Source organism: Micropterus salmoides, unplaced genomic scaffold (assembly GCF_014851395.1).
Source record: "Micropterus salmoides isolate LMB-PRFRI ecotype aquatic unplaced genomic scaffold, ASM1485139v1 Ms_hic_scaffold_10, whole genome shotgun sequence".
Taxonomy (NCBI): domain Eukaryota; kingdom Metazoa; phylum Chordata; class Actinopteri; order Centrarchiformes; family Centrarchidae; genus Micropterus; species Micropterus salmoides.
The window spans coordinates 2,536,047-2,554,732 of record NW_024040041.1 but is presented as its reverse complement, the minus strand read 5'-3'; the positions used below and the strand labels follow the sequence as shown (position 1 = coordinate 2,554,732).

The 18,686-nt window shown below is 41.5% G+C and overlaps 1 protein-coding gene across 1 annotated transcript in view; it reads left to right on the top strand.

The window, feature by feature from the left end:
• The window catches only part of LOC119918801 (next to BRCA1 gene 1 protein-like), a 41,635-nt gene that overhangs the window by 9,452 nt on the left and 13,497 nt on the right, over positions 1 to 18,686 (top strand). The window contains 12 exon segments of the mRNA XM_038739490.1: positions 3,679 to 3,756; positions 3,913 to 3,999; positions 4,001 to 4,164; positions 6,400 to 6,525; positions 7,476 to 7,682; positions 8,056 to 8,215; positions 9,563 to 9,646; positions 9,863 to 10,048; positions 10,210 to 10,326; positions 12,538 to 12,613; positions 12,916 to 13,026; positions 17,342 to 17,512. Coding sequence (XP_038595418.1) covers positions 3,679 to 3,756; positions 3,913 to 3,999; positions 4,001 to 4,164; positions 6,400 to 6,525; positions 7,476 to 7,682; positions 8,056 to 8,215; positions 9,563 to 9,646; positions 9,863 to 10,048; positions 10,210 to 10,326; positions 12,538 to 12,613; positions 12,916 to 13,026; positions 17,342 to 17,512 — 1,567 coding nt within the window.

Genomic DNA, 18,686 nt, shown 5'->3' with positions numbered 1-18,686 from the left:
CCAAGCCAAGTCTATACTGACTGAGCTACTGCTGCTGCCCCTGGAAAAGATGCATCTCACCACTGTATAGTTGCAGTCACAAGGGTATTACACAAAGTATTTAATTAATTCCCACAAATAATAGTATTGCACACAGTTTATTAGGTACACCTATAGCTAAAACTAATTTGCTCTATTACAACCGTCCTGCAATAAATCCTGCCTTCATGAAGGTTCTAATGTTCAGTTTGTGTTGAAACTGTTTTAGAGAGGACTCGATTCAACTTTCTGATCATTTTGGACGATGTAGTGAGTAGTTCTGTTGAACTGCTTTGCGTTATAGAGAGAGGTGTTTCTGTCATTGAGCCTAACCCCACTGACATAAATGCCATGGACAAAATAATCCTTTTAATATAATGCAAAATGAAAAAGCTTTGGACAGGATCATTCCTATACAAATAAGTAGTCCGCTTAGTCTCAGTCTGCTCTGTTCATACAAACAAAATCTGAATATTTTATGAATATATTTGTTTTCAAACTCTGCCGCGAGCTGGGTATTGATAGCCTGCAGTTTATTTTCAGGCTGTTAAAATGTAGAAATGCAGTGAAACCAGCGCCCAGCTGTGGTTTAGCAGCCTATTAGCACTACTATGTTACTGTGTTTAAAAACAGCACAACAATAATCTAAACTACAGTAAGATATACTGTATTTTATGTACAGTTCTGGATTACTGTATAGTGTATTAAAGTTATACACAGTACAGTCATTTGAATTGTGTTTGAAACACCTGCACTGTTTTTTTGAAACAGCTGGTATGATTCAGTAGATAGTGAAGCTGTGCATTTCATGACTTTATATTCATGTAATAAATATACATGTCAATTAGATGGTAATCTGTAATAAAGAAAAAGAAAAAATTTGTCCCAGACACACATGATCATGATAAGAGCTTTCCACTGTAATCAAAGGAACACTCAAAGCAAACCTCACAGAGAAAAGAAGACACCCCTAAGTGGTTATATAAGTGACCTGCTCCACGATAGTCATATTAGAGGACCCGAAAAAAATAAAATATTAATTGTAATTGTACAATGATGTGTCGTCAGAGCAGCGCTGTACAGTTACAGAAATAAAGAGGGAATGGTCTGACATGAACCTTGTTACACGAGGGTGTGAGATTCATGCATATACATTATACGAGAGAATATTAGTCTATAACATGCGAGGTGTTGTCAAGGAGGATGATCGTAAATTGGCAGCCATGGTGATGATGGTGAACAAATAATTAATTTTGCATTAAGTTTATTTAGTTACCATACACAAAACCAGATTCAGTAACTCGGTAATAACGATAGACACATTGCACTGTCCTGACACTCATGCTATAGTCGTCATCCTTACCCCTCTTTTTTATTTTTTGCCATGTGTATATATAGGGATTAGAAAATCTAATAATGTTTTCATTTTAAAAAAGAACATGAGAAGCAAAGCGATGACAGCGTGTTGACGGCCTATTGATTGATATTTTATCAGCTTAAAAGCATTGATCTGTGCAGGTACTGTCGGCGAGAGCAGAACTGACAAAGAGAGAAAACCAAAGCAGGTCATACTGACGTAGGAAAACAGCACATAAGAGACTGACTGGCCTTGGTCAGACGACTGGTTCGCGTTCACTGGTTAGTTTACGTTGTCTGAAAGTGAATTTAGGACTAAAAACCTCCTTCCCCAGAGTAGGACTGAGAATTATTTATAAAGCCTCCTACGCTGACTTTCATCGAGGACAAGGACGACTCCTTGGAGAGAGTGTGACGTTGTTGTTTTACGACACTCAGAGCTGCAAAGAGTATTAGACGAGGGCAGTAAATAATACATTATGTGTGTATATATATAGATTTAGAGCTGCCAAAATGACAGGTTGTGACAGACCCAAATACAGAAAATACAGCAAAGCTACATTATACCATGCAGTCTGTGGTCTTCCTGAATGTCTCCTCCTGGCGACTCCGTAGCCTACAGGTTAGGACTCTATTGGAGTTACTTCCTAAGTTAAGAAAGTTGATTAAAAGCTTTTACTCTTATTCCTAAAACAAAGACTAAAAATGTGTCACTCATGTCAAATGTTTGAGTCATATGGGCCCTACTCTTCTTTTTCACAAACAGAGTGCTACACTTATTTTTTTTATTTTTATTTTTTATACATATGGCAGTTGTAGGACAGTTCTTCATGTAAGTGAACTTGTGCACACAAGCAGATGGATGCAGAACATTTAGTGTGAGCTGAAGTTTGTATTGAGCTACCACACTTCACATGAAGGAGCCTGAGTTCCTAAGGACAAGCCAATCATATGCATCAACAGATCAGGAGCTGAATATTGGACATGAGATTAGGTGAAATCAGAAGGGACAATCTGTAGCAGTAGAAAGTATTGTTTTAAGTAAAAGATTAACAGTATACCGCATTAATTAAGTATGGGAAATAGGCTACTGTCAAATTGTTTATTTTAACCAGTATGAATATTAGTTGTATAACAATTAGGTGAGTTAGACATTGGTGCTCATGGTTTCTGTAAAATGAACTAAATGATTGAAATGTGGAGAATCTAACTGATCTGACGATGTGTAGCATGTCCATATTGACAAAAGTTTAAACATTTATATTGCTATGCACGATCTAAACAGCTTAAAACTAGTTCAAGCAGGTGACACGGTGGCCTTCAAAAAGTTTTACACATCCAAAGAACTTCTATAAAAACCAGACCAGGCTTCTCATTGAGACCTGTGTTTAGTTGTCGAAACGTGTAGCCACACAGGCCAGTAAAAGGGACAGGCTTCTAATTGAGACTAGGCTTTTAATGGAGGCTTTACAGTAATCACACTACCAGAATAGAATAGAAATGGTAAGACAAATTCAAAGCAATGAATGCTTTATTCATGTCAGGAATAACAAAAACTAACACTAAAATAGCACAATTAATATCCAACCAGGGGTTGTAGAACAGTGTTTGTGTAAAGAAAGCATTTCTTCTATCTCTGTCTTAAAAATGGAAGGCAAAGTGATTCTGCTGATCTATTAAAATGTCTCTGTTGATCTTTCTTTCTTGTGTGGTAGGAATCTGGAAATAAAAGCCAAACACAAGCTTGTCTTTTCTAAGTTTAATATTACAGTACAAAACCTGTCACCTGACTGCTCCCTGGATGATGCTTCCATCAGGATTATATTGTCACACAAAGAAATATCTGTGTTGATAGATATGAACCTGAAGCACAATTAAAGAAGTCACTTCATAGATATATTTGGCACAGTATACTGCTGACATGCTGTCACTGTAATGTAAACTCAGGACTTGTCCCTGTTAGGAATCATGACTCTGTTTTTGTCTGCTCTCATCTGATACTGGAGTGTCCCTTTAATTTCTGTAACTGTCACCAAAGCAGTAACAAAATGAAGCCACACTAGATTTATTTTGTGTCCATCATCTCTGATGAACTTGCAGCATAGGTTACCATGGTGATGTACCATCAGAATAATTGAGAAAAGCGGCTGTAACTCTTCAACAAATGTTCTTTCTCTTGGTGTGGATGATGTCATTTGTGAAATTGTACTAAAAACTATTTGTCCAATTGTATTGACTGTGATGTAATAAAGATGTTGATTTGCAGGTTTTCCTTAATGAATATTCTCTTCTTCTGTTTAGCAGGTGATTATGAAAGATGTGAAGGGTACTAAAGAAGAAGACAAGACTCCTCCAGCCTGGTTCACCTCTTACATGGAGAAGGTAAGAACTACCTGACGGAGGTGTCGGGTGACAGTAGCTGACAGAGACATGAAATGATGAGCACTCAACATCTGTAACAGAGGCAGAAAAATACTAAATCAGTGAACACTCTCCTTCCATCTTCGTCCCCCCCCCCCATCCCACCCATCCCTCCAGTTTAAAGACCAGGTGGTTCGCGAGGCGGTGGAGAAGATCTGCCGGGAGTTCTCTGGACAGTGCTGCATCCACAAGCCCCTTGGAGGAGGAGCAGGAGGAGGGGGGGGAGGTAGAGGGGAAGCAGCAGGAGGAGCGGAGGCCCAGCAGGTCCCTGAGGTCTCCTCCTCCACTCTACCTGGGGGCTCCATCCTCCTCCACTCCTCCCTGCTCCTCCTGCAGGGGGCAGACCACCGGAGGAGGCTACCAGTGCAGGTATGTGATGTCGACAGCTAACTTGCTAATTGTCGCTCTGGATTGTTAGTTTAGTCACAACTGTAACTCAGTACAGTCACTCACTGCTCTGCTGCTCTCAGGTTCTCTTCTGTAACAGAAGTTTTTGTTCACTAATTATTTCCTTTGGTTTCTACTTTGCCATTATTTTTAACCTGCTGTTAAGCTGCTGTCAGTAGTCAAGCTTTCATCCAAAAGTAACACATATTCTAACCAATTTTCCTGAAAATTGTCCCAAGAAAACTAGTATTATGTAAATATTAGGAGTTGAGCGTATCGAGATAAGCAGCTGACGGAGCTTGAAGAGGCCACAGCGAGATGACGTCATTAAAAGAGCTGCAGTGGAAGCTCAAATGACATTTCTGTTAGTTTTGTGTGTTAATATGAAGAAGCTGCAGCCTCCTCATCACAGCTGACTTTTTTGTTTCTTCAGAAGAAACTTCACTGACGTTTAAGTCGCATGCATTGGACTCATTGTAGTCATATTATGTTTCAATCAAACACAAGTTTTCCACCTCAGCTAAGAGTACAAACTTTTGAGTTTTTTGTGTTTCCAAAATGTGTAAACAGGGTATCTGCTGCATATGGTAATAACTGTTTAAAACGTGATCAAATGTTTCCCTGTGTTACTTTGTTCTGTGTTTTACCAAACATCATACATGTTTCTGCTGGTTAAAGGAGACCTATTATACTGCTCTTCCAGTCCTATATTGTAGTTCTGTGACTCCTGTATGGCAGCTTTGTATGTTTCAAAGTTCCAAAAATACTGACTCTTCATGTAGGGCTTCATTTCAGCCTCTGTCTGAAACAAGCTGTAGATGCTCCTGTCTCTTTAAGGCCCTCCCTCTCAAAGCCTACTGTCTTCTGATTGGCCAAGACCTGAAGCATGTTACCAGGCTGTTGAGACCAGACTGAGAGTAGCTGTGGGAGCAAATGACCGTATATAGAACACCAGCTCTGTCTGGCTCCGTGCGTCGTAGAACAGAGCCGTTGGTAGAAAAAGCAGTTCAAAACAGAGCGTTGAGAACAGGAGGAAATCTGAGGTTTTTGCTCACAGGAAACTCAATACTTTAACCTCATTATTTGAAGCTTTGGCCATGTTTAACATGAACATCCAACATTGTAACATTGTAGATAAGTCATAAAATGTGGAAAAGCAATCCGCAGACCAGCTGGATAAATCCTGGTGTGGAATGTGAAAAGGCAGGGCTTGTCCCTCACTTATTACAATCACTGAGGTGCCCTTGAGCAAGGCCCATAACCCCAACTGCTCCAGTGGAGCTGCTCAGTAGCCAGCAGATCACACTGGGGTTGTACTGGCCAGCTTCCAGGTGTGAATGTGATCAAGGCCTTCCTGCAAGCGAAGTTCCCTCTAATATAAAACAGGTGTGTGTGTGTGTATTTGAATACGGTAAGACAATTGATTACTTCCACATTGCATTAGGTTTTCAATATAAGGAGCCAAGCTGAGCTGCTGAAACTGGTGCGGCAGAACCCCTCAGAGTACAGGCACAGCTTCATTTCGAAAATCAATTAGCCCAGATATAAGATTTATCAATATTCTCATCTCGCTCTCAGAAAGAAAGTAAACCCCCCTCCCCCCTTTAACCTTAGGCAACTGAAACATTTTCATTAGGCTGCCAATTTAGAGGGTTGCTTTTTACATTTTGATACTACTCTGCAGATCACATCTCTAGTATCACTTACAAATGAGGAATACTTGGTGTTTTACATGTTGTCCTTGTTCCCGTGTTCCCAGTCTTAGTAATATTTTATTCTGCGCAACTTTTGTCACAGACAAAGTTGAATCCTGATAGGTAACTTGGGAAACTGAGATCTGCTTTATGAGTCAATGAAGAGAAAGTGAGAGAGAGGAGGAGGGTGTAGTAAGTTCTCTTTCCCTGATACATGAAACTTAAAAATGGGAGTCAGATTCTGTTTAAAAGTCTGACGCCAGCCGCTCTGTTTTCGCTTTCCACTTGTCTCAGCCTCAGAAAGTCATGTTGCATTGTGCAGTGACAGGCCGTCCTCAGCTTGTCTCAGTGGACAGCGTTGTGGACTCTGAAAGGGTTCTTAGGTATTTGCTGCCTCTGTAGATTTCGAAACTTCTTAGTCATGATGTCAGTTGGAATTACCTTTTCTCTTATCTCCCTCTGTCCCTTTCATTTTCTACCCCTCTCTGTCTCTCCACCCTCTCTCCATCTGTCCTCTGGTCAGTGTGTGCACCTCCTGTACTCTGTGCGAGCCCTGCAGTTTCTCTCATGATCCCAGTCACAACCTGGTGAGAGCAAGGACTCCCCTGTCCATCCCGGAGCACGGATCACCTGCCCCAGACCACAGCAGGTAACACACCGCTATTTTGTTAACATGACTTCACTTACTTTCAGTATTTTCTTTGTGTTTACATAGAAGAGACCGTCAGTTTTAACATACAGAAACTATTACCATATTCAACCCTTTATTTAAAACAGCAGCAGTAAGATTTACAACCTTGGGTTGAAAGTCACGTTTACAAAAGAAATTGGCTTAAAGGTTAGTAAAGGTAATAGGGGTGGAGGAATTATTATTTTTACTAAAGTGAAAGTTGTATCACTGTCAGTTAAACGTACTCTGTTACCAGTGAAAAAATGACACTGAAACCTAAGTAAGGGTGGATTTTAAAAAAGTGTATTTAAAGTCTAATATAAAGTAAAGTACTTGTTCTGCAGAAATGTGTAATATATATTAAATTAATTGTTATTACTGATGCTTTGTATTGTTGAAGTTGGATAGGTGCAGCTAAACTGTTGCAATAAGCCTCGGCAATTTTCCATCATGGTCATATCTGTATGAGTGAAAGGTGGAAAGCCCATAGCTTACTGGGTTTAATAAAATCTTCAGTTTAAACTGCTGGGTAGTGTAATCTATAACAGTGAATCTTTTTATAAACCTATCATGTTTGGAAAAGTGGCCTAACATGGAAATATTCTGCTCTGTAAATTGTGTAAATTTGTACTAAAGTACAATGTCAAGTATAGTGGCTCTGTGAGTCAGTAATGTCAGTGTAAAGCAAAATGTACTATATTATTTATTTAGAATTGAGAAACCTGTTAATAGTATAGGTCCCGCCCCAGGTTTTACAGGCAAAAGATGAGTGCAGGGAGGCTGTAGCGATGGCAAGTTTTTGTTAAGGGTGTCATTGACACAGTGGCACGCTATGGCTCAGACCCTGGTGTCTGCGTCTTGGTTTATGTGCTTGGTCAGCATCTGCATGTTGTCTTAATCTCCTTTGCATTTTTGTATGGTCGCTACAGGTTCTACAGGCGAGGCGACCGCAGTTTCCGGAAGGCGGAGAAGCAGCGGCTGAAGGCAGAGAAGCGCCTGCTGAAGGCCGAGGTCAAAGAGATCCGGAAACAGCTGAGGATGGAGAGGCGGGGCATACAGTGGAGCTCCTCCCACAGAGACGGAAGCTCCTCCCCTGTCCTTCTGCAGCCTCGAGCCACCCAGCACAACAGCCCTGAGTAGGTTACTAACAAAATATAGGCCAAACTTGTTAGGTCAGTGTACACTAGTGAAAAAGAAGGTCAGTGATTCCCACCCAGGGGAATTTGTACACCAGGGGGGTACTTCTGCAGCTGGCAGGGGGTTTATGGAAAGCTCAAAAAATTCGAAAAAAATATAATAACAATATTACAATTTTATATATTTAAAAAAATATATAGTCATAATGAGTATATAACACCTGAGCACCGCAAGCAAACACAGAAGTAGAAACAGTTAGCTAAAAGTAATGGGTACAATAGTTAGGGCTATATGAGGCCACAACATACAGTACATGTTATGCCAGGTGCATGTTGCATGATTCAGAACCAAAGGACTTTATTTCTTGCCCAGGCGTCCAAAGCGTCCCTGTCCCCTGGTGGTTCCAGCCATGACGGCAGCATTTCTGGATGAAAACCTTCCTGATGGAACCCGACTGCGTCCCGGGACCAAATTTATCAAGTACTGGAAGATGAGGAACACTGGAACGATCAGCTGGAGTGCAGACACTAAGGTAAAGAAGTCTACTGTTCTACTTCTGGCTGAGATTTATTTATGCTCAGATTTCATGGAAAGTGCCGGGTGAAGTAGGAGATATCTTGTGCCCGAAGTTGAAGTTTACACAGGCCATAAGAGGAAAAAAAATGAATGGACTGCTCATCATCTGGGAACCATGGACGGGCTTGGTTAAAATCAGGGAAGTCTGCCACTTAGATTAAAACTTTGTATACAAGAAAATATTTACCTTGAAGAGGTCCACTTGACATTTTGGTCTGAACAATTATTTAAAGCTTACACACATCCATGGTTCCTAGAAAATGAATCCTACTGATTTTGGGGATCCCCTAACTTCATTTAATGCCTCAGACACTTTTGTTTCAGAGAGAAATGTCTTGACAATATTTTGATTGGATTGCCATGAAACCTGGTCCTGTTTCCCACAGCTGTCCAATACTTTGGTTTGTGACTAAAGACCTACGAGAAATGACATCCCATCAGCCTCAGCTGTACTTCTGTGTAGTACTGATCAGCTATCTTATTACGCTTAACATGTTAAACTAAGATGTTGAAGATGGGAAACAATATGCAAAACCTCACCATGTGTTAAGAGTGTCTGTGTGAGCATGTTAGCAAGAACAGCTGCTGTTAGCATGGCGGTAGAGATGGATAGGGATTTACCATCTTTTTTAAAATTTATATTGTCAAATTGTGATTGTCTTTATTTACTCAAGTACTGCACTAAGGTTTTTTGCCGGTAAAATAGAAGAAAAGTGGCACAGAAATATGAGAAGAGGAAATGGAAATATACAAAAAGGCACTGCACCTGGTTCATCACCGCAGACTGACCACCACGGCAGACAAAAGTTTGTCTGAAAGTAAATTTCTGGGGAAAGCAGTATGAGCACTGTGGAGACGCGTAGAAAGTGAAAAAACAGTGATGTATAAAGATGCATTATAAGGTTTCAGCTCAGCACCACCACACAACACATGGGAGCAGTGATGCAACAAGCTGTTATTCATCACGCAACTTTACTTTTCTGTTTCCCACGGTTGCTCCTGCAATATGACTAAAGCGGCTAGTTGTCTAATACTAATACTAATTTTTTAAAATTTAATTAATCTGGTAAGTCCCACTGAGATAAAGATCTCATTTTACATAAGTGAATAACTGTACGGACACGTTTCACATTACATGTAGTCATTTGAGCCCTTGTTTATATAAAGATTTTGCTTGGTACAGCTTAAAAACAAACTTATTTCTAGCACCACTTGTATTGTCAGAGTAAATACAGTATACTGTAGTTGAATAAAGTTCCACTGATAGGTGAACATCATATCTTGCCTTGTTTGTTTCCTGCAGCTCAAATTCATGTGGGGAAACCTGGCGGTGGGATCTGGGGACCGTTGGAGAGAGGTGTCTGTTCCCTTCCTCCAGCCAGGACAGGTGAGATGGCAACATTAGGGGAGTTTTGTTATTTTCACTTACCTTTGGGAAAAGTCCCCTGGACTTGTCAGCTAGCTCATCTTTCTCACTTTCTCTTTGTAGCTCTGAATCACATGGGTCAACCCCAAAGTGCTCCGTCATTTGCGCTGTATTTTACAGTATATTACTACTTTCTTGATACATTGATGATCAACAAAATTCTTTGCGTGTGTCTAGGTTGGTATAGTGAGTGTAGCACTCAGTGCTCCCACTGTGGAGGGCTCCTACACCTCCCACTGGCGCCTGGCCCATGCTGGAGAGCAGTTTGGACCCAGGGTCTGGTGCAGCATCGTGGTTGATCCTCTGGCTCCAGCGCCCATGATGGCAGATGGGATACTGGTGTCACCCTGTGTCACACCGCAGGTAGAACAAATGGCTGGATGAAAGAAAACAGGAATCCTGCTTTCCTGTGGAAGTTAGACAGTCAAAAATGCAATAAATGCACACAACATACAGGCATAGTGACATACTGTAGAGATGGGTGTGTACAGTGTCTCACTTAAATCACTGGACTTTGTCTGCAGGGTAAGAACCCAGTGTCAAAGGATGGAAAAACCTGTGCAGCATCTCGGGAGCTACCATTAATGTCAGTGGACCAAGAAGAGTACTACATCCCCTCTGTTGACCTGCTCACTGCACAGGTAATTATCTTCTGTACACTTTACATTAAGGCTACAGCAAAGGTTTATTTCTAGGGATGCACCGATCCAACCTTTTCTCCCCCATGCTGATTTTGACACCTACGCTGGTATTGGCCAATACCAAGTACCGAACTGCCACCAGTGCTCTTTATTCCCAAAATGTAAATCTGTACAACTCTCTGTTTGATCTGATTAAGATATGTGTCAGCCAACGCGAGGCTGTAACAACATCTCACCGTTTAAGTCAAGAAGATCATACACCAACATGTGTTTAGGCTTGTGCAAATAAAATGTATTGTTGAGTAGGTCTAAGAAATTGCCAATTACAACAAATTGCATTCCAAATTCTACACAGCACACATGTATTATCAGTAAAATATACTCAAAGTATCAAAAGCAAAAGTCATCTTTATGCGAAATGTCCCATTTCTGGATCTACATTTCTGACAAGTCAACACTTCTGGTTTCAAAGTAAAGGCTGACCACTGCCTTCACATTAAAAGGGTTGACTGTACTTGACTGCGCCACTCATAGCGCTTTACAGTACAAGTCACATTCACCCATTCACATTCATACAGCCACTGGGAGCAATTTGGGGAACCACTGACTTTTTGATTAGTGGACTACCCACTCTTCCTCCTGAGCCAATAAAATGTATTTATTGTGGAGCACATGCAGGTAGTGACAAATACAGTATCACTGGTAAGCAAACATGCATTTAGGGTTAGTATTTAAAGACAGAGTAAAAAACAAAATAGACTTTTAAAGTTCAGACACGTGGTTCTGTGTAAAAACATTTTTTTTCAATATCAAAATCCCTCTCTTTTGTGCATGTTTAATATTTTCAGTGTCTCATCTTGTATCTGTTTCTTATTTATTTTGATTTATGATGAATTATGCACTCCCAAACCCCAGCCATATTCAGTTTTGCAATGAAACGAAACCTAGAATATCAGTAAATCATCACACTGGAGTATGTTTGGTATTTTTCTAGATGAATTACTTAAAGGAATACTCCAGTGATTTAGTGCCCTATCTTAACCCAGTGCAGCGCAACTCTCATTGCTAGTTTCCGACCATCGCAGTTGTCATTTTTACGCCCAGCGCCCATGCTCTGTAAATAGCAAATGGACGTGTGTGTTCGCGCGAGTGTTTTGGTGCTTGGGGCAGCAGAAAGTGATCGATCCATTGCCCAACAAAAACCTGTTCTAAAGTCACTTGTGAAGTAATATCCCGCTTTTTAAAGAGCACATTATTCATATTGTAAGATAGTTTATCCTGCATAGGCGGGTTTTAGTGATCCACAGTTATATCCACTTATCAGGTGGGCCAAGTCAAAAAAATGAATGTTCTGATTAATAGCGGGTGGGTTGCTGGTGGGTGAAATAGGGTTATTAAGAAAGACACTGTGCGCATTTACGCATGAGGCACAGCAGCGTAACTTCATTGGTTATTTAAATCTCCTGACATGACGACAGGATCGGTCAGGATCTAATGTTAATAATGTTCATACAGGTTCATACAGTGAAACTGTTTGGCGTAAAGTGGGCACCCTCCTGATCAATCCTGAGCTCCATCAGTGTCTAAACATGGATTTCAGAAGCTGAAAGTTGAATTCTGTTCTCTGGAGAGTTTATTTGATGTTTGCTGACATCACTGCACGCGTGGAAACCTTTAACATTACTGACAGCCGCCTCTCTAATCATTAAACACAGGTAAAACGTTAAAGAAAACACTGGTACATCACCTGGAAGACGCTTCTTGTGAGATGCGACTCTATAGCGGCTCATCATAGTTTCTACTAATGCAGCGCAGTGAGGAACCAGACTTTTCATAGAGGAGACAGCGTCTGTCTGTCATACACTTCACTGATAAACAACAACTATAAGGCTTCATGATCAAAGAGAGTTTTTACATCACATTGACACTTCTGTCCATATTCACTCTCCCTCGCCCTAAATGCACTTGCGCCATGCACTTTAGACCATTTAGATAGGGTCCTTAGTGTGCAGTTTTGTAAAGTTGGGGAACTCACGAGAGACGCATTTAAAAAAAAAAAAAAAAAGGTCAAAATGGAAACAGCAGAGTCTGAATTCTCCAGACTTTTTATTCCTAGTATGGGTAAAACTCCAAATACACTGCCTCCTACATTTACCATAATGCAGTTCAAAAGCATCTTTAATTAGCTATCTGTTGTTGCTGATCTCTCAGGATCTTCTGTCTTTTGAGCTGTTGGACATCAACATCGTCCAAGAGTTGGAGAGTGTCCCAAACAACACCCCTGCTGGTAAGAAGAGTTCTAGTGGTTTCCAGTTGTTGGTGGTTGGTTCAGGAACATTGAGAGCTTGTGATCAGAAGCTGAAACTGATACTGCTATTTTTTAATCAACCATGCGGACGTGTGAGATTTTAGCGGAGTGAAAAACAGCTCGTGGGATAATAACATGCTCCACTGATGCGTATACTGTTATTATTGTTTTTGTCTTTTTGGTGATGTTACAAATCAACACCCCTGCACATCAGTGTCACGTGTTGGTAACTGCAGGGACCTGAGTTCATTTCCTGTCTCTGTCGTCTTTTCTCCGTCCAGACATGACTCCGTGCATGTCCCCTCTGCCTCAAGATGGCCACCTGCTGGACAAGAGCAGTCCCTCTTTGGGTCTCATCCAGGAAGAGACTGAAGTCATCACTAGCATCATGGGTAATGGAGTTTCTTATTCATACATTTTTTTAAGGTTCTTGATAGAGTTTTGTTGAGAGGTTGGTAAATGAAAGAAAATCCAAAATGGAGAAAGATAAAGTGTACTTTGTAATCTGAGGCCTCATGAAGGAACTTTCTGTCGACACAAAAGTTGGTATTTTATGGTAAATAGACTGCACCTGTACAGCACCTTTCTAGTCTTCTGACCACTCATATCGCTTTACAATACATGTCACATTCACCTATTCACACACTGATGGCAGAGGCTAAGGTTCCAACGGCTCATCAGAAACCAATCATTCACACACACACACACACACACACACACACACACACACACACACACACACACACACACCAATGGCACAGCCATCAGGAGCAATTTGGGGTTCAGTATCTTGGGCAAGGACACTTTGACAACTCAAACTTTATTGCAAAAATCTCACCTGTTCTACACCCATTTCCGAGTTGTAGAGTTAGTTTTTGTAACAGCTGAGAAAGATGAAGATGAAAAGCAGACTGTTAGGCTAAGATACTGCAGCGTTCCGGTAGCAAGCAACAGACTTATGTACATAAGTATCATTTTAATGCATGTTCCTGCATTGTTCGCTCTTACTGTATTTTACATCGTGTTCTACAATGTTTCCACACACTGCTTTTTACCATACTATTAGTTATTACTCTATAATATCAAACCTTCTCTATATGAACATTAAGTTGCTAAGAACCCATGTTTGCCACAGTAATACATTAAACTGACTTCAACTAAATCTTTTTATTTAATGCATCCACAGGTGGCTTAAATAAATAAAGTTTCAGTGTGTAGAGATCAGAAACTGCAGCAACATTATGAAATATGTGTTTTCTGAGTGTAATTCGCCCTGTCTAATGAGTCGGCAGCTTAGCTAACACAGTCAAACAAGCAAGTGCAACAATGCAAGACAGCAACAAGCTAGTAAGTTATTACTGACTAGTCCAACAGCAAGAAGTCCAGCTAGGCGTCTGTCTTGCAGCCTTTATTTTCATGAAGCTCTCGCTAACGTCTGGCAGCCTCTTGCTTCGGTCACTCTCTTTTTCTCTTCTTAACTTCCTCCGTCTTTGCATCTGCCGTTAACTAATGTTATGTTTATAGTGGCTGCTGCATAGGTGGAGCGGGTGGTCATAATGTTATGGCTCATCAGTGTAAATACTGCATGACACTCCTGCGTAATGCTGCACAATGAATACACTGGCACTGCATAGGACAAAGGGAATGGAAGGATGAAGAGGGAATGAGTGCTTAGAGACACGAGGATTTCCTGGCACATGATGATGCCTGGCTAATATGCCGATTTAGATTCTTAAAGGCTTGTGCAGACTACACGACTTTCAGCGTCCCCTGCTGTTCACACTACACAACTTGCCGTCTTGTGACAGGAGTCTTGAAGTCGTTGTGGCGTTTACACTACAGGAGCTGACAACGACTCTGTCACCCAATGCTGGTCTCCAAACCACGTTTAGTCAAGAAAACACATGTGAAACGGGAAATGACGCGAACCTACACACCAAACAGCTGTATTATAAAGATACCAATTATAAAGACAAAGAATCTGGGTGAAAGAATGGATTAGCACAGGCAGGTAGCAGGGATTGTCTGAGCTACAGAGAGAGCTGGAGGTCAGTAAAAAGTGTTTTGCAGTGAAAAAGTAGCTGCCTGCTCTGGTTGGTTGGATGTCGAGTCGGCCGACTCCTCCAGATTTTTGGCGTGCTAGATATTTGGCAGATGTCGGCGATGTGTCTGAAATGTGTTGGGGAGCCGTTTTGATGCGTCATTGAGTAGTTCACACATAACGACTGGCGACCGCCGAGCTCGCCGACTGGCAAATCGGGCTAAAAATCGTGTAGTGTGAACTAGGCTTAAGAGCAGTGCTCTTTGATCTGTGTGCTGAACTGGGTCCAACATTAGACAGACCAACCTGATCCAACCATGCCAACCAGGTACAAAAATGCCCTAAGTAGTAGGGCTTGTCGGTGTATAAAAATTATAAGATATACCGACTGCTCAAAAAAATAAAGGGAACACTAAAATAACACATCCTTGATCTGAATGAATGAAATAATCTCATTAAATACTCTTTTCTTTACATAGTTGAATGTGCTGACAACAAAATCACTCAAAAATTATCAATGGAAATCAAATTTATCACCTAAAGGCGGAGGTAGCGGTCCTGCTGCTGGGTTGTTGCCCTCCTACGGCCTCCTCCACGTCTCCTGATGTACTGGCCTGTCTCCTGGTAGCGCCTCCGTGCTCTGGACACTACGCTGACAGACACAGCAAACCTTCTTGCCACAGCTCGCATTGATGTGCCATCCTGGATGAGCTGCACTACCTGAGCCACTTGTGTGGGTTGCAGACTCCATCTCATGCCAAAAAGTGACCAAAACATCAGCCAGGAAGCATAGGAACTGAGAAGTGGTCTGTGGTCACCACCTGCAGAACCACTCCTTTATTGGGGGTGTCTTGCTAAATGCCTATAATTTCCACCTGTTGTCTATTCCATTTGCACAACAGCATGTGAAATTGATTGTAATCAGTGTTGCTTCCTAAGTGGACAGTTTGATTTCACAGGAGTGTGATTGACTTGGTGTTACATTGTGTTGTTTAAGTGTTCCCTTTATTTGTTTGAGCAGTGTATTTTCAAAAGAGATATAAAATTAGACAATACTGTTTACACCGATATAGTTTGATGTTGAGTTAATTAATACATTTTTCCATAAAGTGCTGCCAGCGTTTGCTCCTGTCGCCACCACCCACCCTCTGTGTCTGTGCGCAGTCCCTTTAGCGCACAAATTCTCTAGCAACATGGAGGGAGACTCAGTGCTGGACGACACTGCTCAAGACCTGGTTTGTAAAAAGAAAAACAACCGGTTCAGTCAGTGTTTCCCACACATATGTTTTACTTGGGCGGATCGCCCAGGTATATTTGGCAACCCATTTTAGCATTTTGCAGAGAAATACAGGGTTGTTGTCAATTACGTTACAAGCGCAGGTAAAGCGACAGTGAACATTCAGTAGCTACTAGTGTTGTAGTACTCGAGACAGGTCTTAATGGTGCGTTCCATTTGGCGTGGGAAGTCAGAATTTCCGAGTTCAATAGCTAACCTGGCTAACTTTAGTTGTAAACAACGGCTGGCTGAGCGAGGTTTTCCGACTTGTTAACTGGAACGGCATCCACTCGGTTTGACGTCATTCCCAGCTCTGACCTCCGACTTCCGAGGCAAATGGACCACTTTTTGATGGTCTTGGTCTCGTCTCGGACTCAACCTCATTTGTACTCGGTCTTGTCTCGGATATTGAGGACTCGGGATTTTATTTCAAGACCATAACTTTGGGAATATCAGTAAATTGTTTTCGCATGGTCTGATTTATTTGTTAACATCCAAACTTTGATTGGATGTAAAACAAACTGCTTCAAATGCAACCAATAACGCTAAATAAACTGTCACCCCTCCCCAAGATGGTGATGCTCATGTTGATTTCAGCTTAGTGTTTGTATGTGGGTGCTTTAATGGGAATGTGGATCTTTCGGATCAATTTGAGAAGCACCTATGATCTCGTTCCACATTTTAGTGTGTCATGTAATGTGGGGAACTGGTTTTGTGCTTGACTCGTCTGGCCCCCTCCCTTGGTCTTGGTCTCGACTTGGTCTCAGCCCCCTAACTACGGTCTTGACTACAACACTAGGAGCTACCACGTTGGTTTTGTTCTGATAGGCTACGTCGTCAACACGCCTACCACATGATGCACAGCTGCTGCTGTTAACGGAATCTCGTTGAGGAAAATCCAGAAGATGAGTTCTGTGTCTTCTTGGCGACTTTATATAACATATCCTACTACTGGTGGAGAAAGTCAAGGGATCAGATATATACAGGGAAAGAGAGACAGAAAGAAGCAGGGCACGCTGACGTGTTTGCAGCAGAGGTGTACAAAAGAGAACTGAAGGGAAAGGATGCAAACTCAATTAGTAAGTAAACCCTAAAATAAGGTGAAGAATGAAGTAGAATTACAATGGTGAAATAAGACATAAGCTACTAGAAAGTACTAGTAAATCCATATCCCGCTAACAGCGATCAACTGGCTGTTACCAGTGGGAATGAGCTGACAGGTGTGTGTTTCATATGATCAACAATATATCATTTTTACTTTTCTGCCCTAAAGCCCCTTTTGGGAATAATTTGATTCTGTTTAACTCGCTACATCAAACAATGTGTGTTTTCTAACCTTCCACCTCACAAGTACCTCCATTTCATTTGTCTACCTGTTACTGATCCTCAGATGTTCCTCATGGCCCGGGATCTGGAGCAGAAGGGGGTGGAGTCCCAGCTCAGGAGGAAGGGGAGGATGACATCAGTGGGACTCAGTTTGTTTGTGAGACTGTGATCCGCTCAATGACCCTGGAGGAGGCCCCTGACCACGCCCCTCTGAGAGGCTCCCGCCCAGAGACAGGTAAAGGTCATTCAGCAAGGGTTACAGGCTGAAGCTGTCCTTTTTAAATTCATTAAACTGTTCTTTTTTTAAATATTGTCCTCTAATTTGTTTCCAGTCATTGATTGAACATTGGATGTTTGATGGATGAAAGAAAGCACCGACAAAATGTAAATGAATTAATTCATTAAGCATTGTGAGCATGTGAAATAATAATTTCTCCAAATATTGATCATTATGGAAGGTGGAACAAATGTATTTTGTAAAACCATATACTCACCAGCTGTCAGCTTTAATTATCATGTGCATTCTGATTCACAGTAGCCATGTTGCCATCTAACTGTCATGCGAGTTTTAAGCGGATTTTTGAAATGTCGCAAAAAAGTGATATGTGCGTTTTCCACCAGCTGGTTTGGAGCGAATAAACCAGGCTGCGGCAAGCGTAGTTACTGTGGTGTCCGAACAATAATGCTGCGATGATGTGTTGAGAGGAAACCCGCTTGACACTGTTCTTGATCATAAAAGTTTATTAAATCAAGGAGTTCAGCATCAATTACAAGCTCTGCAGCAGCTTGGAGAGTGACCCAGCCCGATGGCCACTCTGTCTCTCTGTACATCAAACATAGCTTATATAGGGCATGTTTAGGTATCTGTTAGGTACCAGAGCAGGGTTTGAGTCTGCAAAATAAAAGGTCAAACCCATAGAAGGGTACAGTACTATTCTGAAGTAACAAAACAAGGGGTTAGAAGTCAAATTCTATAGAAGGGTTCAGTCCCTACATAACCACCAATCACTGCTCTCCCCGTAGAAGGTCACTGACCCTCTGTCCTGCTGCTACAGTGCTATTTTACATTACGTCAGTAGTTGACGTTACACATGGCTGTAGTAAACAAGACGTCTGGGTTCCAAACCAGAAACGAAACCGGCCGCATGGACCTGATGGCCATTGAGCTTAGAAAAATGGAGAGAGGTCCTCAGAAATGTGTTTCAAGCAGGCAAGTTGCTAGCAGCCATGTCTCCGCATGTTAAGTGAATATCCGGCAAGATGGCGACAGCGGAAACAGCTGATCAGACGTGAGTTACAAGTTACAAGGCACGTCAAAGGCAAAAACCACCTCAAGCGAGCATACAAACTTTATTTATTTTTCTAATTTTGCCGTTTCCATCAACCTTTTGCTGATACGATACTTCAAA